The 26,281-nt window shown below is 36.5% G+C and overlaps 1 protein-coding gene across 1 annotated transcript in view; it reads left to right on the top strand.

Moving 5' to 3' along the window:
• Window positions 1-26,281, top strand: part of LOC149807379 (transmembrane protein 214-A-like) — a 107,796-nt gene that overhangs the window by 60,872 nt on the left and 20,643 nt on the right. The window contains exons 7-13 of the mRNA XM_089965983.1: window positions 10,850-10,931; window positions 12,078-12,213; window positions 15,735-15,836; window positions 16,659-16,750; window positions 17,462-17,621; window positions 23,808-23,925; window positions 24,284-24,380. Coding sequence (XP_089822109.1) covers window positions 10,850-10,931; window positions 12,078-12,213; window positions 15,735-15,836; window positions 16,659-16,750; window positions 17,462-17,621; window positions 23,808-23,925; window positions 24,284-24,380 — 787 coding nt within the window. The remainder of the gene's footprint in view (window positions 1-10,849; window positions 10,932-12,077; window positions 12,214-15,734; window positions 15,837-16,658; window positions 16,751-17,461; window positions 17,622-23,807; window positions 23,926-24,283; window positions 24,381-26,281) is intronic.

Here is a 26,281-nt window from a genome sequence, read left to right on the forward strand (position 1 = left end):
TTTACATAAACATCATACTCTGCCCGCAACGTGGTTAGTTTACCGTCAACGGTGCTAGCGCTTGCGTCAACATATTGTTTGTTTGCGGCATCTTCCCGGGATGTTGGATCTCTTAAAACAGTTATTTTGTTACCGTTCATGCTGATTTCACCTGTCATTATATCACCGGTCTTCGCTACACGTCCCCCTGCAGCTTTTTGTGTGTCATCTCGCAGCATCGCAATTGATATCAGCGAATCTCTGATTTTTCCGCTGTCGGTGAACACAGGGATGTTACCCGGAGTGGCTCCAATAACCCTACAAATTATTTCATGCCATTTGATATCGCTGGTTTTTAGTTTTCCGTGCTGGTCCTGAAAAATAACAACCTCATCTGGGTCTATCCCGGTCAGACTTAAAAGATTATCGATTTCATCTTTGGTCGCATATTTTGATAAATCCACATCGGTGTGTTTTTTTGTCTTTGTTTCGAGAAGAGATCTTCCGTAAATATCAACCATTATTTGATAGGAAACTGTTTAAATCGACCCATAGTATACTCGTGCACGATTTTGTGAGGAGAAATCTTTGATTTCGAGATCGCATCAAAAACATTTAATACTTCATGGCCACATATCGGAGGATCGGTCAGTGTTTGTGTTGGTAATGTTGAATACCAAACTTTCGCCCCTGTCTTTGACCCTGACTTTGAAAGGGGGATGTTTTTTGTATATCGAAGAAATTCAACTGGCGGTGCTAACCCATACGAATCAAAATAGATAATTCCACGTGGATCGATTGCGTAAGCAACCCAGTGAGTTCCTGGACCATCACTGTTATCGAGATTAATAATTCTGGTTTCTGGATTATTCGGTCGTGTTGGTAATTGATCTCGCATAAAGACGCCTCTGAAATTTTTTATATTTAATTGTTTAACAGCAAGCGGATCTCCCCTTTTTTTTGTATCCTTTTCCTGTGGCTTTCTTTAGTGCCATTCTAGCAGCTGTTCCAACAGCCCCTAACGCAGCTGCTTTTGCGACTGCGGGATCTGCAGCAGCTATCAGTGCTGGTATCGCGGCGAGAAGAGGAAATATACCACCGGTTTTAACCATATCTTTGACCGCGGCTGGAGAGAAATCAAGTTGAGTTCCAGTCGTTGCTTGCTTTGCTTTATTGAAATGTTTTAGTTGGGTTTTAGTTAATGACAGTTTGTTTGGACCGCCCATTAGCTGATCGTGTTTTATTGTTATTTTTGTCCCACATGTGCTCGCGTTCTTCGATTGTAATTTCTTCACCTGAGTCAGAGTGACATTAACATGACTGTATGACATTTTATTTAATACGAGATTGATCTAATTGTTACATATTTTGTACTGGTGCATCAGAGAAAATCATTCGGCCGCCAGCACCTTCAAGCAACATTGCTTTATTGCAAAGTATGACCGCGATTGCTCTATAATTAGCTATAGCTCCTACGTCTCTATTCACGGCAGATCAAAAGTGAATATCAATGACAGACTGTCTGGTTAAATCAAGATGCTCTAACGAGAAGTAATAGATTGGATAATGAGAGATAAAATCCAATTGTGATATTTGCAAACCAGTGTCAATATTTAGATCACGCGCTAGATATTTTGTCAATCGTTGATATGCACATGCAACATGATTATTACCATAATTTAACAATATGTTCTCAGACGGTTCTTGATGCCTGTTTATTTTCAGAGAAACGTCAGTGATACCAAGTTGATCAAATATCATATGCGAACGTTTTTCATTACCCACCCGTGCAGCATCCTGAAGAGCAATGAAAATATGTCACGGTGCGGCAACCCCCTGCTGTGATGCTATATGCCATGTGAATAAACCATTATTGGTACTTTGCATACTATCTGTGGTTGTTGTAAGCCACGATAACAACATTTTACCACCTTGATCCATAAAAGAAAGCAGTCGCTGTTCTTCAGTAATTGCAGTAGTCATTACCAGCATCCACAGTGATAGTTTTGTTATGTTTACCTGACCAGGGTCGCCTAGAGGTCGCCATATAGCATCATTGTTGTTGGCTTTTCTAACAAGCACGACCGTATGTTTTGCTCCAAAAATCACCTTTCTGACATCTCTGCAAAATCCAAAGATATGCGACAGTGGAATGGCACATGAAAAATTTCTACAATTACCTTTTAGCATTTGTCTACGCGCAGCGAAACCTAAATTAAATTCTGCATTAGCACCACGAACCACCGGCCACACATCAGCGTCAGCGTTATCGGCAAAGTTTCTTGGTCGTCTAATATTGTACTGATCACTGTTAGGAAAATTAGAAGTGTCCTTGGCAAACATCATTGATGGACCAGCTGATCTTGCATAATCATCAGAATATCTTGCTAGACCAATTATTGTTGTAGCAACATCGACATCATTCTGAATCGATTCAATAATTTTTCCATCAATCATGTAGATAGCACTATCAAACAAGGCCATAATTCCGTTATTGACAAAACCGATTTTAACCTCAGGTCCGAAATCTTTATTATCTTTTTTTATAATTTCTCCTTCTACCTCAATAAATGCTTCAGCGGGCAGGAAATATCTACTTGTATCTTGAACCTGAAGTTCAATTCATCCTTGTTTATTTGGTTCTCGTGCGTCATAAGAGTAATACTGATAATCACGCACTGATTCATTTTTAAGAACCGGTTCGTCTATGTTGAATGCTGGGTCGGATTCCCGTTTAAACATTTTATTATAGAAGTTATCGTCTAAAACGAAGACCACTTCCCGCCACCAAACTTGTGTTTATTTGTTCAGGATTTATCAGCACTGTTAGTTTTTGATTTGCGGCTTCATTTATTACTTTACTAACATTTGCTGGCATGTCTGCGGTGGCTGGTAATTTTACCGGCGGAGGTTTTCTACGTATCAGTCGTGCTAGTCTGTCCTTGATTGCCAGGAATGCTTTACTGGCAGCGCTACCAACAGCGCCAGTAGCTTTATCTTTAATAACATCAATGGCTTTCATTGATAATTGTTTTGCGATCGGTATTGCTTTAGGTGCCATTCTCGCAAATAAACCCTGAACAACATCGCCTAATCCGTTTTCATAAGTCATCTTGTATATGGGTACTCGTGAATTTACCACCCTGACCATGACTGGTCTACGATGGGAATTGTGTACGATCATTTTATTTAATTAGTTATTTTTCTAATCGCGACGACTTTCAATTGCGACGACTTTCAGTCACTGTCCACGAGTTCATCAATAAGTTCTCGATAGATGTGAGTATCCATGATGCTGCCTTGAAATAATCGCTGACAGATATCAGCTGTTTCATTAATTATTTCTGGCGAGTTATTTCCGGCAAGCCTTCCTCCGATGAGAACTTCTAGCCGTGATACGTCTTTGATGATATTATCAGGACAGGGAATAAAATCACCCCCCAAACCTTTGCCGGTTTTTTTTTTTAATGCTAGTTGGTTGTGTTTTTAATGGTGTTAAACTTTTAGGAGGATCAATAAGCCCAAGATCCACGAGAATATCTTGCTCTTGTTGTTCTTGTTGTTGAACAGGTTTCGCAAGATAATTGTTAATACCGCCAATAAAATCAGACCATTTAGGATTGTCTTGTCTAGCCTGAGGAACATCATAATACCCACGAAATATACCCTTCATGACCCATTTTCTTCACGTGCTCGGGTTTTAAAAATTTATTTCACTTATTAAAAAGCACATAAGCCATTGGACCTAACAGATTTTCTGGCATTTTTTTTAAACCATCAACAGCACCCGTTATAAATTTATCAACCAAATCAACCTTAGCCTTAGCTGAAGCTGTTTCTGGTACTACTTCTGAAGCATCTTCTTCCTCTTCTTCTTCTTCTTTGGGCGGTATTGCCGCAGCGATATCAGTTGGAAGCTCTCGTAAAATCTTTTTTGTTTGTTTAGTTCTCCTTGCAATCTTTTCAGTTTGCTCAGCGGTTTGTTTTAGCACTGGAAGAATACCCGGTTTTGTTATATCACCTGGATCTCCCAGTAAAGCTCTTTCAGTGACCACCGCAGCTTTCTCAGTAGCTGTTGTAACGGGTTTAAATAATTCTTCTGCACCTGTTGCAAATTCAACTTGTACTTGCTGCCGTGCTTGTAAGTTTTGTCTAACGCTATCTCGTACAGGAATAAATTTTTTATCGCGGCTAGTCGCTCTCGAGCCAGTCTAGCGGAATGAGCTTCTCCAATGTTGGCCATTATTGTTAACTTAAATTTTTAATTTATGGCGACGACAATCAAACCCCGCCAGGATATTCTCACATGGACGACACAAAAACGTAGATGTGATTTATGTAACTCAACGATATACACAAATACCAAAAGTCATCAGAGATAACTGTAACGTTCTCGTGGTATTTAACGGCGTTGACGCACACACGTTACGAAATATACATCAGACTTGGTGCAGCGGTGACATGGACATAAATAAATTCAGAAATTTCTTTAGTCGTGCTCAGGCAAAACCACACGGATTTGTAATGATAAATTTACATGATCCTTGGACACGGTATCGAGTTGGGTTAGATACAGTTTTTAATTAGAAATGCAAGCATTAAAAATTCTAGAATTTTGAGCAGCAGAGAGACTGAGCCACCGAATGTTTCGTCTAGTAGACCCTTGTATCGAGAAGTAGTTATATAGGTAGATATTTTTCATGAGATAACCCTTCTGGTCAGCGAAGAAAGCCTATTTATCAGTGTTTTCTGACTAGAAGGGTTTATTTTGTGAAGACAATACATCTATCAAAAGTGTTTTCGATAGAAGGTTCTGTTTGACGAAATAGTTGGTGGGCTCAGTCTCTCTGCTGCTGGGCCTTGAGTGGCCGAGTGGTCTAAAGCTCTCTCCGTTAAGGTTCACTGCCATCTCACCTCTGTCTGCATGGGTTCGAGTCTTGGATTCGGCCAATGTTGGTATGTGAGAAGCTTGCCAGTAGCTTTTTGTGGGTTGGTGGTTGTTGCGGGGGTTTTCCCGGGTTCTTCCTCCACCATTAATACTGGCCGCCATGTATAGCCTGTTGTATGCTGAAAAATGGCATTAAACCCCACAACAACAACAACCTATGAGGTCAGTACATTGGTAGATATAGATGAAGATGACAGTACAGTGTGACTTCACTATAGCGTGCTCCGTTATAACACGAATTCGGATATAACATGGTCGTGATGTGGCTCCCGAAATTTCAATACATGTATTTTTCTTGTACACAAAAAAAATTCTTTCTTAAAAGTATGAAAAAAACCGTAAAAAGTTTATTATTATTTTGGGGAAGAGATGGTGTATGAATAATATAAGATGATCGTGGCGTGGCTCCTGGAATTTTATATGTATTTTTCTCGTACATGAAAAAGTTTTTTCTTCTTAAAATTACGAAAAATAACACATAAAAAGTTTATTCTGGGATTGCATATGTCTTCGCTAATGTTGCAAACTTGGATTGTTTTTCCTTATTGGCAGCAAAATATACCATGTGGCAATTTTTTTATTGGCGACATTGTTGAGAGGGCCCATGAAAGGAAGCCGCAAACTGGATATAAAATTATTTGATGTTGCTGCCACAATAAGAAATGGACACTTCTTTCGTTCTCCAAAGCTGTCCTTTAGCGGTGACTTCAATAACGCATGCACCCTTCATCAAAGAAAGCCGACTACAATCTTTCAGTAAAACAAGAACTTTTCTTCAGAGGAAGTCAGTTCCAAACTTAAATAAAAGTGAAGGAATCTGATGGATTTTTGTATTTTCCAGAGTGACTGGAGCATGTTAACTGTGCCGTGAAAGTTTCCTTTTTGTAGGGAAAAGGTTTATGCTTACGAACGCTACCAACAGCTGCTTATAACGCAACCTAACTTTTACTGACTTGGGACATATTGAAAATTAAATGTGTTTTGTCATTCATTACGTGATTGTGCTATGTTTTTCCACTGAATTCAGACCAAAATTATTGAATATTTTAAAGCTGTGTGTATGCATATTTTCGATGGAATCACTTGTATTGTGGATTCAATGTATATGATGAAGTTTGCGGGTGAGTACATGGTGTTGATACTCTATTCATGTTATACATTAGACATGTATATATAAACAGTATTCACATATATGTACCAATTTGTGGTTCTCTAAATAAAGTAAACTATTATATATGTCTTCTCTGTTTTCACTAAAGGTGTATTCCTCTTTTAATATGCATGAATTTAAGATGGTAACTGTGCCGATGAAGCATGCATTTTACCGCCCGCGTTTATTACCTACACACCCCCCTTGCAATTTTTTTTGGGTACATGCATCATTTTCTTCAGCTTACTGACCTGATTGCTTATAACATGGTTCGGTCTATAACGCTGTCGGTTTCTATGGCTCCCAGCTACCGTGTTATAGCAGGGTCACACTGTAGTTTGTCATTCAGAATCTTGCCACAATCATTAAAGTTTGCAAAAAATTACCAAGTATATCTTGGAGCAATCATAATACTAGTAATGCAGGAACTTCTTTATATGCAATTTTTTCACTCCTTTTTTAAAAAAGTCATGTACAGATATTTTCTCAACATGTACCTTGTCTAGATGTTGATAAAGTGCACAGACAGGTCTTTAACATCATGTCAAAGTTATGAACGTTGTCAACTTCCTCCCTACTTGACTTTGTGCATCTGCTGATTTTATTGTGATCTTGCTAAAAGGCTGATAACAATCATTGCTGTTGTCTTGTGTTGTCCCTCCCTTGCATTTCTTCAATTCTGTTAGGGCACTGAATTGAAGAGATGAGAAGTCAAGAGGCACAAGAGTTGCCCTTTAACTTTGGGCACAATCTAATATCTTGGCGAGACCCTGTTAGTGAACATACTTGAGAGTGTGATTGTCACAAGAGAATTTGCAATGGCAGTACTCAGCACCAACAGGTCTGGGTTATTTTTGTCTGGTTAAGCAAATTTTATGTGGCCATATGACCCTGCTTTTGCAGGCAGACACAGATGGGAGAGAGAGATGGGGGGGGGGACAATTTCCCTTTTCCCAGACTTTCTGTCCATTGTTGGTGATGCAGCGATGACACAGTCACCCATGCTCTCTGGAGACCCACCTGATGCACCAGACTACTCATTTTTTGTCAGACGTGGGTTTACCATCGTTGCAAAATGATACAAACTAAGTCAGACAGTCGCCAGATTCCAGTATACGAACCCCTTTACTTTTATCATCCTACCTTCATGAAGGAATTCCCAATTGAACCCATGAAGGGGGATGTTTATACTGCCTGGAAACTGCAGTGTAACTGCACAAACATGGCTTCTACTCCAGAACATTTCTAAGTCCAGTGGCAGTTGAGGCCTGTGATAGAAGTGCAATGAGTACATGATCAGTCTTGATATATCTGATGTTTATTCCATATACCAGTTCATAATGTCTGATGGGCCTTCACTAAGAGGTCTCTGCCACAGAGAGACAGCATGATTCACCACAATAACATTCAGTAAGTTTGGTTTTGGGTTCTTGACATGAACAACCTTACTTCCTTCAATGTGTGTTGGATGCTTAGTGTAGGGAAGTCAGATCTTGTTCATTCTCAACATATTGGTCCATTTAGGTATGGAACTCTTAAGACATCAGCTTTGTGTCTTCCTCCTAAATGCATGGAAAGAATGACTCGTGTAGGAAAAGACATCATCAACCTTTCTTTCCTCATTCACAGTTCAGTGTGATGGAGACAATGTAAAGTTGGATCTTGTTCTATTTCAATGTTTTGTCCCCATAGGTATGGTACTCTTAACACATATTTAGATGGCATCTTTCTCCCAAATGCATACAAAGTATAGATCATGTGTCAATGAAAGCATCAGACAGGACATTGTTTAGATCAGGAAGTTTCTTACAGCTTCTCAGCCTGTTAGGGTGGTGTGTGGGCCTGTTACAATGCCAGTTTACTACTGGACCTATGATGGTCATTGGCAGGTGGCTTCTTCAAGAGAAGGCTCTTCATATCAACTTTGGAAACAAAAACCATTTTCAATGCCTTCCACATGTGGGTGGAACCTATCCTTGGAAAAACATTCATGTTAATGTTGGAATATTCACTTGTGGTAGCTTACCTCTGCAAAGAGGGAACGATCATCAGACCTTTGTCTCATGTTAGTTAAATACTTTCAAGGGTACTCCCAGTATCAGGTAAGTCCAACAAATTCCTGACCAGCTCATTGTACTGGCACTGTTTATCATGGGAGGACAACTGCTTCATACAGAGTTGTCTCTCCAGGAACCTTCTATCATGTCTGTGGCTTTCAGGGTCATCAGATTCTTGACATTTATTTTTTTCATTTCTCTGTACCCCCAGAAGCATGGGATATACAGTCTCTTTTAATCAGCTGGGAGGTAATGTGGGCATATACCTTCCCTGCATAAGTTTGATTATGAAAAGATTTAAGAAATGAGGTGCTCAAACTGCAACCGCTCTGATTGCTTCACAAAGATGAAAGACTCTGTATCAATAATCTGCTTGATTAATGATTTATTCAGATGAGTCTGACATACTCAGATGAGTCATTAGTGACCTCAACTCTGCTTAAGCAGTCTAGATCGCCACTAATCCATCCATGACCAAAAAATGCTCTACCTTCACTCCTGGATCCTTTCAGGGATATCCTAATCAAAAAGGAGTTTGGAACTTCAATCACAAAGAGGATCACAACAACTGAAGAGCCTTCATTTTAAGGATATGCAAGGAGAAATCATGCATTTTCAACAATTGGTGTTACATAAGTGAAGTCACATCATTCTCAGTACCCATTCCCATATTGAATACTTCTTTCATTTTCTCTTTAAAGAAGAAGCTAGCCCCATCACAATCAAGGGATACTGTTCCATGATCTCAGGCATATTCAGACTTCATTGGCAAGATGATTTTGACTGCAACATGATAATCTGTGACTTGGGGTCCAGTTCTTTTATATCCAGACCACACTCACGTTATTCCCAAATGAGATTTCTCCTGGGTTTTAACATAGCCAAACTTTTATATTTTGAGCCACTATCTCTCCCCCCACACACTTGAGTATGCAGAGTTAGAGCTACATTCAGTATACCTAATTCATGTAGTTCCGTTCTGACAGTTCATTCATTTCTAATGACAACATGGTTCCTTCATAATAATAGGTTGTTGCAACTAGTGAACCAAAAGTAACTACTAGTTTCCTCTCCTTGATCAATTTGTCGAGAGAAGCAGACATACCCTCATGTTACCTGAGACACACAGACAGTATCCGTATCGACTGTAAAAGACTATTCCAACTGCTGAAGGCAGGAATGCATAAGATAACCCCACCAAAAGCTGATTGCATGTCTACTGGGAGTTATTAAATATGTGTACCCACATGATCAGTCAAGTACACTAATGAAGATCTCAGTTCACAAAATATGAATGACTTGCATCAGCCTGACTGTGAATGTAATGTCTCGTGTTTTTTTAAGAAATTGTTTCTCCAGTAATACTTGCCTATCACATGACAAATAATCCCTCCCACCCTTCACTGCAGTGCAAGTATCCTTTAAGTTTTTGCTCAAGTAAAAACTGGTTTGAACTGGATACATAATGGTAACCACCTAGCATATAGAAAGGGAGTCAACCTGTAACAGTTGCTTTCCTTTGTTTATATAAATGAATAGATAGAAAGACATTTTTCAAGCTCTCTAGGAGGGCTGGATTCAGAGGTAGCAGAGAAGGTTATCCCTATGTAATGTGATGAGGTACAAATTATCAGAGAATCATAATTTATTTTAAAAGAATTCTTTCATGCATATCTTTTTCTCCGTAGAGAAAAATTCTGAATCACTGACTGACTCTCTGAATTAACATGATATGCGCTCGTATTGAGCATGTATCATGGCTTTATGCACGCACAGCGTGCTTATTAATTGCTACTGGGGGACAGAAAGAGAGCTACATCTCCCAGGCTTTTATGTGTTCAAAGAACACTTATTAATTAGGCCGTCAGATTGTAGGATTATTAGTCCCCCTAACAACCTGAATGTAGGGCCCTCATGAGTGGGAATAAATACAACACGCAGTCATGATTGAAGTTGGAATTCACTGCGATTGAACACACCCGGTGTCAACCCAAGCAGTATGTAACGTCTGCTATAATTGGTAGGCAGCGATGATGTCACATTAAGACACCTGGTTTTTTGATGGGTGGAAATGGTCCCACAGTCCATCAATGGTATGATGTCTGAGCTAGGTCAGGAGGAAAGGTGCTTGGAAAGCCAGCCATGGATGTTGTTACTCCCAAAAAAGCAAGCCGGTACTTATTTCAAATCGAGTCCAGTTGTATTAATGGACAAAGAAATCAGTGTTACGAAAATGTGTAGCTAGATCAAAATGGCCAGATGCAATTATTTTTCTTTAGAGTATACAGTAGGTCTATATCAATGATAGATTGTTCCTGCATTTGGTATGCCTGGCATGTTTCCTTATTACCAAGAATGTAAGTTTTATGTTCTCCTGTATAATGATTCTTTAGTAGACCTGACCCTGGGAAATGTTCCAATTAAATGTTGTAATGCCAGCCAGGATAACTTTTGTAAGTCATACATTTTATTGATTGGCTTTTAGTGAATGTACCTTTTGTTATAGTAATACCTATCAACAAAGATCAGAAAGCATTACTTTTGGGCAAATGGTATTTTTATGCAGGTAAATATGTATTATGAACAAAATGGTCAGTGAAACAAATGTTTTTGAAGTCTCTGCAATGTAGAGGTGACCACTGTGACAGGTTTCCCTATAATTTAGATAATTTAGATGCAATAAACAATCATCTAAATAACTGATATTTGTTTCAGTGTGGCTGGATGTAATGCTTCCTTCTCTTGGAGTTCGAGCCATAGCAAACCATTGTCTGGATTACCTTGAGGGTTTGTTCAGGTTAGTTATACTTTTGGTTAGACACTGTTAATTGCCTAGGAGATGACATGACTGTACAGTTCAGATTTAAGCTGAGATGAAAAAAAGTACCCTTCATATACAGTTATTAATATTAATATCAATTTATTCTCTTGCCTGCAATTAAGAAAGTTAAGTATCATTTCTTCAGTAGGACACCAGCAGCAGTGGCAGTGATGGCTTTTATGCTTAGGTGGCAAGACAGTAAGAATCATTTCTCAAGTCGGACAGCATCAGTGGCACTTGTGGCTGTTATGTTTACATGGCAAAACAATAAGAATCACTTCTCCAATGTGACAGCATCACTGGCACTCGTGGCTTTTATGTTTACGTGGCAAGACAGTAAGAATCATTTCTCCATTGGGACAGCATCAGTGGCACTTGTGGCTTTTATGTTTAGGTTGCAGGTCAATAAGAATCACTGCTTCAGTGGGGCAGCAGCAGTTGGACTTGGGGCTTTTTTATGTTTAGGTGGCAAGCCAATAAAAATCACTTCTCCAGTGGGGCAGGAGCAGTGGCACTTGGGGCTTTTTTGTTTGGGTGGCAAATCAGTTAGTATCATTTCTCCAACAGAACAGCAGCAGTGGCACTGATGGCATATATGTTAATATGGCTAGATAATAAGTATCACTTCTTTGGCAGAACAGCAGCATGGCAATATTGTGATGCATGTTAAGGTCTTGTGTTAAAGTTTTGGAAAGTAATATTTCTTCATAAGCTGCTTTTCAGTCAAAACTTTACGATAATATTATTGTGTATCTCAAGTCTTTAATTTAGATATGTTAAGCTTTTGTATATCTCAGGTTTTTAATCCAGCTATGCTTGGATTTCTATTTTATTTGCATAAGCAAAATCAAAGATGTTCACATGGAGCACTTGTGATTCATATTAGATTCTTTCAGATTTCATTGCCTTTTTAATGTAGTAGAGGCTTTCGTTTTTAATATACATCTTTTAAAGACCAATGTATTGTGTTTTCAAGGTTACTTTTCATAATAATAGTATCATGATTGTAGGGCCATTTTTTCTACAATCTTAGCACTGAAAGCTGCTAATGAACTCAATAAATTGTTTTATTTTATTGGTTCTGAATGTTTATTTTGTTGGTTCTGAATGTTTTTTCCTAAGGACTCACAAAAGTCTAAAGACTGCCTCTGGAGAAATAAATCTTCGTGAATACTTCCATCTTCTTGATATTGTGTTTGGCCCAGCCTTGACGGCAGACCTCCGAAAGAGACTGCTCGAACTGTACCCAAAACTTAAGGTAAAGTTCTATTATCACATAATTCAACTTGTCATGAAGAACATCACAGTACATAGGAAACCAGTCTATCTAGAATCACGGAGAAAACCCCAAGTATATTATACTTGTATGTAAGAGGGGCTTTTAAATTTGGACCAATGATTTTTTTCAGTTTTGAATGGTCATATTTGCTTGAGAAGGAGAACATTATATGGTGGAAACTAAAACTTGAGTAGTTTCTTGAAGATCTTTATTATGTATATGTTCATGTGTTAGCTTTAATTATATTTTAGGCTTTCATTTCAGTTTTTAATGCAGTAATATATTACCAGCTAATATAGATTGCTATATTTTTTATGGCACTGAAAAAGTACACATATTCAAGGCTCGGTCAAGGATTGTGAACTTGAAAACAAAGTGAGTGCTGCATTATTACATACTGACAAATCTGTATACAGTAAATGGGTACCCTATGGCTCATTTTTTATTACCTGGTAATTATTAATGGGTGGGTACCTGGGTATTCATTGACAGCTTTACCAGAAAGTTTTCTCACATACCCATGTAGGTCAAACTTGAGCAGTGCTAAAAAAGTTTCCAATGGCCTGGGGTCCCTCCAATTTCAGATCGGGCCCATCCTTTATTCTAAGTGAGGTGCCTGTTGGCCTTGTCGAACACATATTTAATTTGCCTGAGGAAAATTTGATCATGCTGATGAAATACGTAAATGTATTTTCCAGAGGTTGACATACCCGCCATTAAGATGGTGCAGTCTAAATCAGATCACCACTGTCCTACGTGAAATTGAGATCTGATTTTGATCAGATTGCAGTGTGGCTTGCCATGTTAAAATTACAATTTGGTACTCCCAAGCCTCCTGACATGGCCATGTTTCGAGAAGACACAATTGTCAGTAATGATCAATACCAAAAAAAAAACACTTTCAGTATCAGTATATGCCTGTTACATGTAGCTTGTATAAATGGTAAACAGTCATGACTGAAGCTGATGTAAAAGTATCCACTGGGCAGTTTAAATAGTGGCAGTTAAAGGCAAAGAGGTCAGGTATAAACCAGCCCTATCACATATTACTTATATGCTGACAATAGCTTGTGAAATGTGCTTGAAGGCTGCAGTGGGTGAGCCCATTGTGCTAATTTGCATAGGTAGGTTCAGGAAGTGGAACAACCCATTATAGATAAAGAGATGCTAGATGTGTGTGAAAGAACAAAAGTTATTACACATTATTGCCTTAAATTTGAATGTTTAAGCCATATGTATTTGTGACAAGTTTGTGAACAGCAGCAGTGTTTCTTTGAAGTTGGATTTTCCTGCATATATAGAAAGCAGAGTATGATCATTTCAGTTTTCAGAATAGTGTTCAAGTATAATTAATTTTTGAAGCCAGTTTAGGTTATCAGCGAAGCCCAATACAAATAAATTTCAGAACTCTTGGCTGATGGAGTTTTACTTTGTGATCATGCCAACGTAGTGATGAACACTGATGACACTTGCAGTACCTTCAAACCCCTTTGAACCCTGTTAAATTTATATTCAAATTGTATCTGTTATAATGTTGTGTGACAGTATTAAAAAAAGGGGACATTTTGGGCATGTGGAAATTTAAGTCTGGGCTTGTGGGATTTCAGTCAGGGCTTGTGAGTTTATTTAAGTTACCAGCCCGGGACATGTGTCTAAAAAGATTTTTCTTTGAGCAGTGTTGAGACAGGTGAGATGTCAGTGATCGGTAAAGGTGATTTTACTGTATATATTTATCGGTGTGTAAATAATGATCTTCTGATGGAATATGGATCCAAATAAAGTGAATAAATGCCATTTAAAAAGATGTGCAATCAAATTCTTAAAAATGACACCCATTACTGAAATAGTCGCTACTGAATGGTGACATATACTTGTGTAACTTGTACTAATAGTCTGATTTAACAAAAATATTCCAGAGTTGTTGCTTAAGAGTTACATACCTAATTCTGAAATTTATGTGGACTATCATACCATCATCAACATTCTTTCAAAGAATATATGCCATTGATTGTGCTACTTAAAATTAAATTTTTATTCTTGGAAAGTTTTTGACAAGTACTTTAGAATATCCTAGTGAAATATCTTTATGAACCATTGATGATCATTATGTCATGGGCTTTTTAGGGCTGTTCCATTAAAACATACGTGGGACCCAGGGAAGGCACTTTTGAAGTGGGGTACTCAGCCGTAGATGCAATTTAGAAATTTATTATCATTTTAATATAAACTCTGTGAAATCAAAGTACCCTCGTATTTTTTTTTTTTTTTAAACTGCCTTCCCTGGGTACCATGTATGTTTAAATGGAACAGCCCTCACCAAAAGACTCCTGATGATGTCTTTTTTGTCTTAAATGAATATGGTTCCAGTCTAACATCCAGTATGTCCACAACGGCTGCTAATTTGAAGATCTTGTTAATGCTGAAGATTACCAGAGATTATTTTAACACTCATCAATTAATAGGTAGAATTATTCTTATGTTAAATTTCTGAAGTTCTTTTTGGTTAGTAGAGCATCAGTCCCTTTAAGGAACTCTTATTCTTTGTTCCTTTGAAATTTTGTGCATATCCCAAATTTGGATGACAGTAGGACACATTATTCCTTACCCTTGGGAACATAGGTGCAACACTACTGGGAAGAGCCAAAAGGTTTTAAAATTATATTAAGTAATGTATAGATTTCTTTGTGTAGTTTGCAAAATTTCAGGAAAAGATAAAGCAAATATATAGAGAACCAATTTTTTGGAGTACCAGGTTTGGATATTGGTCTGACTCTTAATTTTCCTTATGTAAGACCTTAATCAGTTTTGTTCCTTTTGTTAGAGTAGCACCCACACAGGTTAAACTTTGCAGAAATGAGGATAAATTCAACATTGTACACTTTTTTAATACAAAAAAAAACAGAGGCCAAAAGGCTAAGTTAATGATCAAAAAGAAGTCTTTACCCCTGTGCACATTATGATGAAATTACCAAACCCCAGCATCCAACCAGCTATCATTATGAAAGTTATGCACAGTTAGACTTCATTTGATTTGCTTAATAGAAATAAGATATAGTTTTCATTTAGCCCATCATAGATGAGAAGTAGAAAATTCTCCCTAGGCAAACGAGTTGAAATTATGTGCTTATTTATTAACTTCTGGAATAATGAGATGATATGTAGTAATACTGTACGGTAATTTAGCTTTCTGTCACCTGGCATAATTGCTGTCCACTGGATACATGCATCACATAATGGTATCTATGAGAGAGAGTTCTCTTCAATAGTTAATCAGTAACTTAATTACAGTTCTGTATACAAAATAGCACATAGAGTAATCAGACTTTGCATCTACAAGTGACCACAAGCTTGTTCAGTTTTTACTTAGATGCTGTCCATTTTTTTCAGCATGGGGGTAATAGGTAAAAAAGTTATTAAAAAAAATTACCATTGTTCAGATTTAAATATATATTTGTAACTGAACATTTAGTAAACAATTTCCATGATTTATATTATAACAGAAAATAGCCTATGGAGAGGAAGTTAGCACTGGGCTACGCACATTTTTCCCCTCATATCTTATCAGAGTTAGGGATGACTGTCCAGCACCTTTGAAAAAAGAGGTATTTTTCTCCAAATTATTTATTCCTGCTTTCTTTTGCAGATATTATAGGTCACAGAAAAGGTTTTAATTTTACTATTTCCCTGCATTCTTGTTATTATATGATTAATTTTCTAACAATCTGATGTTGATAGCATTACTTTAATAATAGAATTACAGTTAACTGTAGTCAATAAATTATTTGAACCTTTGAATCTTTGAACTTTATGTTTTGGTTCCATTGAATGTAATACTCTTTATTAGAGTAGCCCTTGCACCTTTTCACATAGCACCCATTTTTTTGAGGAGCCACAGTGACTCATTTGTAAGCATGCCAGACTTGTCACTGAAAGGTTGCAGGTTCAAATCCTACCATTGGATCAACCCAGGTTGGCTACCACGGTGTGTCCTTGGGTAAGACACTTCCATTGCTTCAGTGCTAAGTAACCTACATGTGCTGCTGTATCATCAAAAACAAAACTAAATCAATCCAAGCAAGTTTGAACTCTTTTTTTTTTTTTTTATATAATGTTTACAAAAAGAAGTCTTTTCAAGAATACAATATGCGAGTAATGGATTTTATAAATAAATCATGGACTTCCTTAAAAGCTGTCCAAGTTAAACACTTTCATAAAAGCAATCCAAATTAAATATTTTGTTTGAATCAGAATATCCATGTAGTAATTGTGTTTTCATATATGTTGCATTTAGTTTTTACATGCATGACTGGGTTCCACTATGTTAGATGATTAAATGTAGTCACATTTTTTCATCAGTGAAAGTTCTTTTCATTTTCAATAGAGTATAGTACAATTTCTTGCAAAATGTTTTTTTTTTTTTTCAGTTACTATCCTGCTTGGTGGCCTGTTTGGCTGAAGATAAACATTGTTACAGTCTGTGGTGTCAGCACTACACAAAGAATCTTGCCCAATCAGTGTAAAGACAAACTTTATATTCATTTAAATAATATTATACTCACAAGTGACAGTTACCACTTGGTAAAGTGTAATAAAAATAAAACATGTTGCTTGAATAAATTAGTTAAATTTCAGACTGATTCTGCATCTGACTTGCTGCCTTTACTTACGCAGAGCTTTTGTTAATGTTTTGGAGAATCTTTAAGACTACATACTAATAAATATTCTTTTCCTGAATCTTGTATGACATTATGCTCCATAGGATTGGTAGGAGACAGTCAAGCTCTGCTTGTACTGGAAATTGAATCATTTATTGATTGGTAGTTTAACAGCATGTCAGTATATAAAAGAGCTGTTATGCTGAAGCAGAGACACCAATATGACTGACCTGGTCTGATCTGGGCAGGATTCATACACCATTCTGGTTGGTTGTCAGACACATTATATATTTAACCACCCTGGCTTCTTTCATTTTAAGATTTGTTATCTCTGCCAATAAATAGTCCCTAATTTTGATATCTTCTGCCATGCCCACAGTAAAAACTCAACATATAAAAACTAACTTTGTTGTCATTGGGTGGAGGGAATAATACAAAAATAACCAGAAACTCTGGGCATATTTGTAGTAATCTTGTTATGGAAAAATTGATAAAACTTGACATCTGCTTACTTGTATGATGTAACACTGATAGCACCTGAACATAAATCTAACAGGTTTGCATCTTTGTAGAGTGCTGATGCAGCATCTGTTAGAGAGCTGGGAGCAAGAATCAAAGTATCTTGATAAGAAGATGTTACAGAACACAGTGCAGTCTTTCCTCCGAACTAATGAGCAGGCATTGCAGGGCAGAAATCAAGAGGAGTATGATCATAGCACTAAAGTCTGTGAAGTAAGACAACTGTAGTCTTTGTCATAATCATCAACAGTGTTAGGATTGTGCATTTAACTTTCTGACTTTGAGGAATTTCAGTCCTTTCCTACTAAGCAGCATAGTGTCCATCCCCCTTGACCAAATATGTAGTTGATATTAATAATAATAGTAACTAAATTAAAGCTCTTATTAAATTTAGCAACAAATACAGTCCTGCCGACTCATGTCAAATTTATGTCTGGAGGCCACTCATAAATCCAAATTTGTAGATGTGGATCATAGAGATGTAAAAGCTTGTATACATAATTCTTATTTTCTCATAAGTACTTTTTTATAAGTAGATAATAAGTTTGTTCATGTCTTCCATGTTTGAGTGACATTCTTTTTTTGTTTTTAATGAGAAACTAGTTTCCTACTTGTGTTTTCATTAAACATTTTGAAAAAAGCAGTAGTACTGAAATGAGATATGTGAGGCAGTGGAAGTACCTTTATTATTGCCTTTTAATCTCGATTTTATTACTTCCTTTGTCCATCACTCCAAATTGGCTTCTTGTGTTAACAGTTAGCATTTTGATCAAATTTTTTGTAAGTTTTGAAAAGACAAGATAAACATAATTCAGATAGATCATATGTAAACTCAGTAATTATATATGGGGTATTTGAAAAGTTCTGAATATTTTGTTACCTCATTTTTGTTTCTTTGAACTTTTCAATAAATTTAATGCTGACAAGTGGACAAACTAACATTGCATAAAATCATCTGCAACTGTTTGTGTAGCATTCTTGATTTTTGCAGCTATTTACATGTGATGTAACATAGGAAACGGACATCCAAATGTCGCAGAATAATTCTGATACTGTGAAAAGAGCATACTGTAAAATCCATCTGCTCTTAGGATTCTATCTGACTGATATCAAGGCTGACTTGGATGAAGTTTATGGATGAAATTCTCTGTCATCTCGTACAATTTTTAGGTGGTTTTGTTGTTTTGAAGATGGTTGCAAATCCGTGGAAGATGACCTACATTTTGGAAGTTGTTGTTGTAGGTTTAACGGCCATTTTTCAGCATAAGATAGGCTATACATGGCAGCCAGTATAAATGGTGGAGGAAAAACCCATGATAACCCCAGAAAGAACCACCTACCCACAAGGAGCTACTGGTAAGCTTTCTTACATACCCACATTTGCCAAATCCGACACTCGCACCCATGCAGACAGAGGTGAGATGGCAGTGATTCTTAAAGGTGAGTGCTTTAGACCACTCAGCCACTCAGGGCTCCTCATTTTGGAAGACCATTAGCTGTAATTGTTGAGCAGGAAGTGGCTGCTGTGAAGGGAGCAATTGATAAAGATGCTTATTATACAGTGGAAGATGTTTCTGTTATCATGGACAGTAAGTTCTCTGCTGTTATTAATATAATGAAGATTTCTTTGAAGTTCACAAACATACTTAAGTTGAAATTGACTAACAGCAGCTTATCAAATCTGAAATGAGTGGTCAGAGACATTTGAATGAGATTGTCACAGGTGATGAAACATGGAATTTCTTTTCTGAAACAAACTAGAGAGAAAATAATAAAGTTTGGCTCAGAAAAAAAATGAGTAAAGACTGCGGAATCACTTGATGCGATTGGACTGTATTGTGAGTTTTATCTGCTTTAGTTTTTTTATACAAAGGGCCTAGTTGTCCAGGTACCAGTGCCTGATTCTGCTAGTGACACTGGACATTTTTATGCCTCCAAAGTGTTGCCAAACGTTGTGGAGAACGTCAAAACCACCCATCTGCACACTGGTATCTGAAGTATCCATCTACTCCATGACAACACACTAAATCTGCCATCATGAGAGACCTCCTAAAGTTGCCCACCACCTCTATTTAGGCATGGTTTAGTTCCAACTGATTTTTTTGTCCTTGAATAGAGTTAAAGATACAGCGGTTAAAAGCTGCTATGTTGTTGGAAGTGCAGTTTTTGCAATGTATGAATAACATACCAAAAAATTAGAAATTTTTGGTATTTTAATATTAAATCTTTAGGTAGTCAGAGCACCCTGACATACATTTTTTTAAAACTGCCTTTCCTGTGTACTATATATGTTTAAAGGTAATAGCCCATATACATTTGAATGTTGAAATTGGCATCATTTGCAGATATAAAGTTTGTAATTGAAAGTCAAGCAAAATTGAATGTTTTTCTGTAAAATAATTAAAAATATCTTGGTAAAGTGAAAAAATTCGACATTACAACACAAAAATTCAGCATAAAACAATAATGAATTGAGTGTATAATATGTGGACAAGTTCTTATGAGCTTGTAATAGACATGCTTTTGTATTCAGAACTATTCTTAGCTTTATTTGGCTTCACCACTTTTATTAATGAATTTAATATGAACCAAACTGTGTCAGTGCTTTCATCTTCCATTGCTGTCACAAATGACGAATTTTGCATGTCACATATAAGACTGTCCTCAACAATGTTTGATAGGCGCGCCAGTAACTCTAAAGAGGTAGTAGCTGAGTCATACTGATTGGCAGAAATCTTCAAAATGGCAATAGCATCAATTTCTTAAGCCTCTAAGTCGTGTATTAAATTAAGAAGATATTTGTATTTTAAAACAAGGGATGTGTTCTACACTCAGCCAATGTACACACTTAAGTTGCACCTTCACTGCTATGTCTTGTTTGGAAGAATGTTTTTGTAACCCTGCATTCAAATCTGCCTCGTATTGTGGACCTTCAATCAGCAGTTTGTTGTTCTGGCAACCTAGCATGCCTTGTCAGTGTATTGTTCTGAAAGTTATTGTTGTTTGCACATTTTGTCATGGTGTTTTTTTATAGCCTTTGTACATATATGACAAAATATAAAGGCATCCTGTCACATTCTTCACTCGACTTAACTTCTTTTTGAAAAAGTTGCCAGCTGGGTTTTCAACCAGTGCTGCACAAACTACGTTTTATCTTATGAGTAACCGTTGCATCATCTTTGGATGATGAAGGTTCCATCGGTTTGATAACAATACTGCAGAGGTCTCGGAAATGCTTAGTAACGTGTATTTGGACACAGTTGTTTTACCTGGGATGCAGAATATCACTTGTACAGGATGGCAAATTCAAGGACTTGCCAGTCATGCTTCAACCATCTGAGTGGGAAAATGTGTTGATCAAATGATCATTTTAGCTGTGCTGATATTTACAGTGAGAAAATTCAGTGGCTGAAAGAACCCCAGATGTACATGTTGTTTTTGTAAGAGTGCATCTGAAGGACGTGACCCAATAGCTTGGCGGCAAGCTCAAAGACTTGACTAGCTGCAGAGTGGTGGGAAAATGTACTTATATTTGTGTGATGCTTAGCTCTGTGCATGGAGTAGGATGTTTCCTTGGCCTGGCATAATTCACACTCACTTTAATGGACAAACAAGAGTTTTATGTCAGTGGTGTAAAAAAGTTAGAAAATTCAACTCAGTGGCAACCACTGGTTCTACTCCGGAAATTTAGCCACTTCAGGTATGCCCAATATGCTTCTGGTAAGGAACTGCAACATTTGCTGATGGGACTCCTGTTTTTTTTCCAAAGTAGGAGTCCTGGACTTGTAGTTTTAAAATAGGTGCAAAACCTCTGAATAGTTATCATTGGTCGGTCATAAATGCGATCCAAAAGATAATTTCATTTGTTTAGTTTCTATTTTAATTATTTTTGCCTTAGATGCCATTTTCAGTAGAATGCTGACAGTATGTTGGAACAATGCAAGGCATAAAATTGAGCAAATGGAAATTGTTGCTTCATTGTGTGACAGAGGTGCGCATAAAACAGTTTCTCATGAGAATCACTTTAAAATCATGTTTTTATTTTCTGCCTCTTTCTTGGGTATGGTGATTATATGGTTCTAACATCCGGTTGCTACAAATGATGTGACAGTTACAGGTCACACAATGTCAGCTCCAGGCTCCACACTCAGTTTTGTTAGGATAAAATTAGCATAAGAAACTGATGTGTGCATGTTTTCCGTTTGGGAGAGTTGTAATCTAGCCATTAAAATAGTTGGACCAAACCTTCATTTTGTTTTAATGAACAAAGCATAATATTGGGGTGCGTCAATTTATCTACTGGCGATGATTTTTAGACTGAACCTTTGTTTTTTGCTAATGAATAAAAAGGAACATTGGGGGTGCGTCAATTTACAAACCGACGACCATTTTTGTGCATCAGATTGGAAAAGTCTGCATTTGATGTATGACATGTGGGTAGATAAAACACTGGTTTATATACTGTTTTTCAAGATTCATGAAAATTGGTGAGAGGATGTCTCTCTATGTCCTGGTCACAAAATTAGGTCACTGTGATCCATATTTCAGATTTTATTACTTTGGTTCAAATTTGTGCGTGAAGTTTATTTCTCAAACTCTTTTCACAATAAAATCATCAAACTAGATGATTGTAAGCATCTCAGTTAGAGCCTCACTCTTATATTTATTATACTTGTTTTATACAAGGTCATGGTGACCCACGTTTCACATTTACTGGCTTATGTTGCATTTTTGTGTTTTGCTCATAACCAAATAGGATTTTAGCACCCCGTATGTATACTGTCAGTCTAAGATTCATGAAACTTGGTAAGGGGATGTCTCTTGATGTGTGTAACAACATCATAAAAGTAAGTCATTGTGACCCATATGTCATGCTTCGCTGTCTTGGGTGCAGTCTTTAACACTGTTCATGCCAGATTCATCAAACTAATTTTGATAGTATGCATCTCTATTAGCCCTACACACATACAACAAAAGAAAGTCCATGTAACAAGCATTTTGCATTTTACTGACCTAAGTTTTGGCATTTTTCTCATTACCACATTGATTTCTTTAGCAACTGAGTAGTACTGTCATACTAGAAATGCTGAAACTTTAATGTGAGGATTCATCTTGATCAGTACTACACAATCCTCATAAAAGTAGGTCATTAGCCCATATTTCACAGACTGTTTCAATTTGATGTTTTTACCCTTTCATTCTTTAATCATTAAACTGTAAGATTGTATACATTTCTCATGTTACATCAAGCATAACAATTTAAAAACATCATTTAAATCTTGGTACATACATGATTCTCTTTCCATTTGCTCCATTTTCCCACTGCTGCTGAATAATCTCCTTATCAGTTATGACATTGTTTATTCGAGTCTTTTCTCCATAAAATTGTTTGCAAGTCCACCTCCCCACCCCCTATGTTGTCGAGTAGAATAACTGAATTTCTTCTAAAGTAATATCTGTCCATTTACATGATGACATGTTAATGTTTGGTGATGATTTATTTGGATGTTGCTAATTGTATGCAATTTAATTATGCAGACAAAACTTTTATAGAGTGGATGAAATGCCTTCTTTATAAAGGAAGCGATAGATGTATTGTCACATGATATTTTGGTCTTTGTCTGTACCTTGTTTTGTTGAAGGTTAATGTCTGTGTGTGTGTGTGTGTGTTAATCCACAAAATCTATATTTAGCCTATGCTGACCATGTTATGATCTTGACAATTACATCCGGTCATAATCATCAAAGAGAAGAACTCGACAGATGTGTGAGGCCCAAAACTTTATCACAACATTGTTGAGCCCATTTCCTGTAAACATTGGCTTTTATAGATAATGATATAATATTAATCTTAGTGTTATATATACTTTAGCCAACACTTCTTTCAGTAATGAAAACCTGACATCGGAAGACAGGTATTGATGGTAGAGATAATCTGATTACTTACCCTACAATATGAATTAATTATTGGTTCTGGACACATCTGAAATAAAAAGTGATCATTTGTGAGGGAAACGTTTTACATTTTTGTCCTGATATGCTGGCTGCTGGTCACATTAGTAAGGTGGCCATTCTTGAGATGTACTTTTGAAACAAACTCATCGATTCCTAGTGATTCTAGCTATAAAGAGTGGGTGGCCACTGGTTTGGGGGGGTCAGGAGGGGGACCACTGTATGTCAGCACAATACTGGCTACATAGTGCCAATTAAAAGGTCATATTTTAATTTTAAAATGATTGAAAGGTCTGATTTATAGGTAAAACATTGCTAAACAGTCTTTAGCAGGAAAGGTCCCAAGGTCACTTAAATGTATTGTCTGCATAGTAATGATTACACTGGAGTCTAGTTCATGTAGAGGTGAACTGTGTAAACACTGATTTCACTCTGGTTCTGTTTTAGGAGCTTCAGAGGAAGATGGCCAGATCCAGGTTTCCATGGAGATGGATGATGTTTCTTCTGGTGTCAGTTGTTCTTGGAATTGTGGCCTATGATCTTTACAGCAGCAAAACTTTACAAGGTAAATGAAATGCACTGTTATCTCATTGTAAAGAAAACATTCAACTTTCATTTCATATTGAAAGCTTTTAAGGGATTTGTTGCCATGTCCTTTGAGTTACAATATTCCATGTGTAAACTGTCTTATAAAACTGTCAGATACTGTTGTTACCAGTTACTAACAGAATAGGTTGCATCAACAAAATTTCCTGTTTGGTTTATCAAGATTTAACAATGTAGATCTCATGAAATCTCTCTCTTTCTCTCTCTCTCTCTTGAAATGGTAACAGATGCTATTTGCTTGAATGCTCTATTTTGTGTTCATATTTTACATCCAAATTGCTAAAGCTGTGTTAAAATCCAAATCACACATATTTTAGATTCAAAGACAATTTGCTTCCTGGAGAATTATGGCATTCTGGCAGTATTGAGTCAAGGCTTGGCTAAAACATCTCTCTACTTTGGAATGGCATACAGGTTTAGTATATTCAACATTATTCACACAAATCTTGAAACTTGTCCTAGTGTTCTTTCTTTCGTCTAGCTTGTGAAACCTGTGCAATATGTTTACTTTTCCTACTAGATTGTCATCATTGTTGTTGATTTTGTTGATGTCAAGATTTTGCATTGAGATGCATTTTTAGATCCATAAAAAATAAAAATTTATATGCGGGCAAGAATTTGCTTAATGAGCTCAGCATGTTTCTCAGCAATGCCTAATGAAGAAGTTACATCCTTAACAATCAAAATAAACTGATTTATCCAACTGAAGCATTGCTATTCAGTGAAGCAATTATTTTTTAAAAATACAAGAATTTTCTCATGGCCCATAAAGTTTATGTCTTCCTCTCCCAATTATTTGAATCTCCATATAATCGTATCATACACATTTCTTCTTACTTCATTTACAGAATGTCCTTTTTGTCATTTGTAAAATAAAAATGTGTCCATGCTTTTTAACTTTCAAAATACTAATCAAAATCTCAGTGTCAGCATAATGTGGAGACACGGACAACATAAAATGTTTTGGTTTCCTAAAACATAATGCAGATAAAGCCAATAAGCATATAATATATTACAACTGTAAGATATTGGTCAAACGCAAATGAGATACTGGCTTCACAAGATAATAAAGTAATTTTGTAAAAGAGTATGATTTTTTTTAATATGTAAATATTACTAAATAAGCATCCCCAACAAGTAAAATATGTGACCAGTTTTGCTTTATCACTTTTTCAGACCGAATTCAAAATTATTGTGTATGTCATTAAATACATTCAGTTTCTAAGAGATCAACACTATAAACAATGACATAAACAAGATGACATCATAGTTTGATTCATTAAATGTTATTGTAACAGTTACAGTCTTAAATGAATAATTCTTTTGAAAAAAATGGATATACAGTTTGGAAAAATCACATTAAGATACATAAATTTTGATCATTAAGATACTAATATATCAAATAAAATCTGTTACTGCAAATATCTTATGAAGATACTTTTCAAACTTTTCAGTTGAACATAATGTTTTCCGTCGATGCGTAGAACTTTAATTACATTTTCCAGCTTACAATAGTAGTTATTGATATTTTATTACACCTTATTGAAAACTGGTCAATCTTATTGAAAAAAATCAACTGTTTTACTAACAGAGACTGGTCAAGGTTGGCAGGTCTGCTTCCAAGTCTTACGATTTTGCCTTAAGTCTTACAAAAATTACCCTTACAATACAGACTTACGGTATACAAGCAAAAACTACGGAAAAATGATCGTTGCTGAAAAATCCAGATAATTAGTTTATCTGTGTTTTATTTGGATCTGGGTTTCATCTTAAAATTAGTGAAATTAGTTAGGGAACCAGAGTAACTTTACAGCAACATCCCATACACTTTAAACTGCACCTTTTTGTTCATGTGAAGCGTCTGCATGATCAAACTGTTGAACTTTTAAAAATGGCTTCCAGAAAGGGAAAAAAGCTTCTAAAAAAAGTGTTGATAACCAACACAGAAGAATAAAAAGGAGTATTCAGATTCTTGTGAATAAAAGCTGGAAAGGACACAATTACGTTTATTGGACATCACGTGCCAATCTGAGTGTGTCTTATGGCAGGAGATATGATTGTCGTCATCATGTGAAATGGAAAAGAATTTCCAAGAATTATGTCATGTTGAAAGATGGCAACAAGCCATTGAGCTGCATAGGGTTTGGAACTAGAGTTTGTGCAACTGTACTAGTGGTAAATAAAGTCTATGCATACTTTACAAACTTTTCAGTTGAACATAATGTTTATTGTCGATGCACCAAACTTTTAATTACGTTTTCCAGCTTTACAATTGCAGTTATCGATCTTTTGTTACACCTTACTGAAAACTGGTC

The sequence above is a fragment of the Sinohyriopsis cumingii genome, chromosome 1, assembly GCF_028554795.1.
Source record: "Sinohyriopsis cumingii isolate HCF-2022 chromosome 1, ASM2855479v2, whole genome shotgun sequence".
Lineage (NCBI taxonomy): Eukaryota > Metazoa > Mollusca > Bivalvia > Unionida > Unionidae > Sinohyriopsis > Sinohyriopsis cumingii.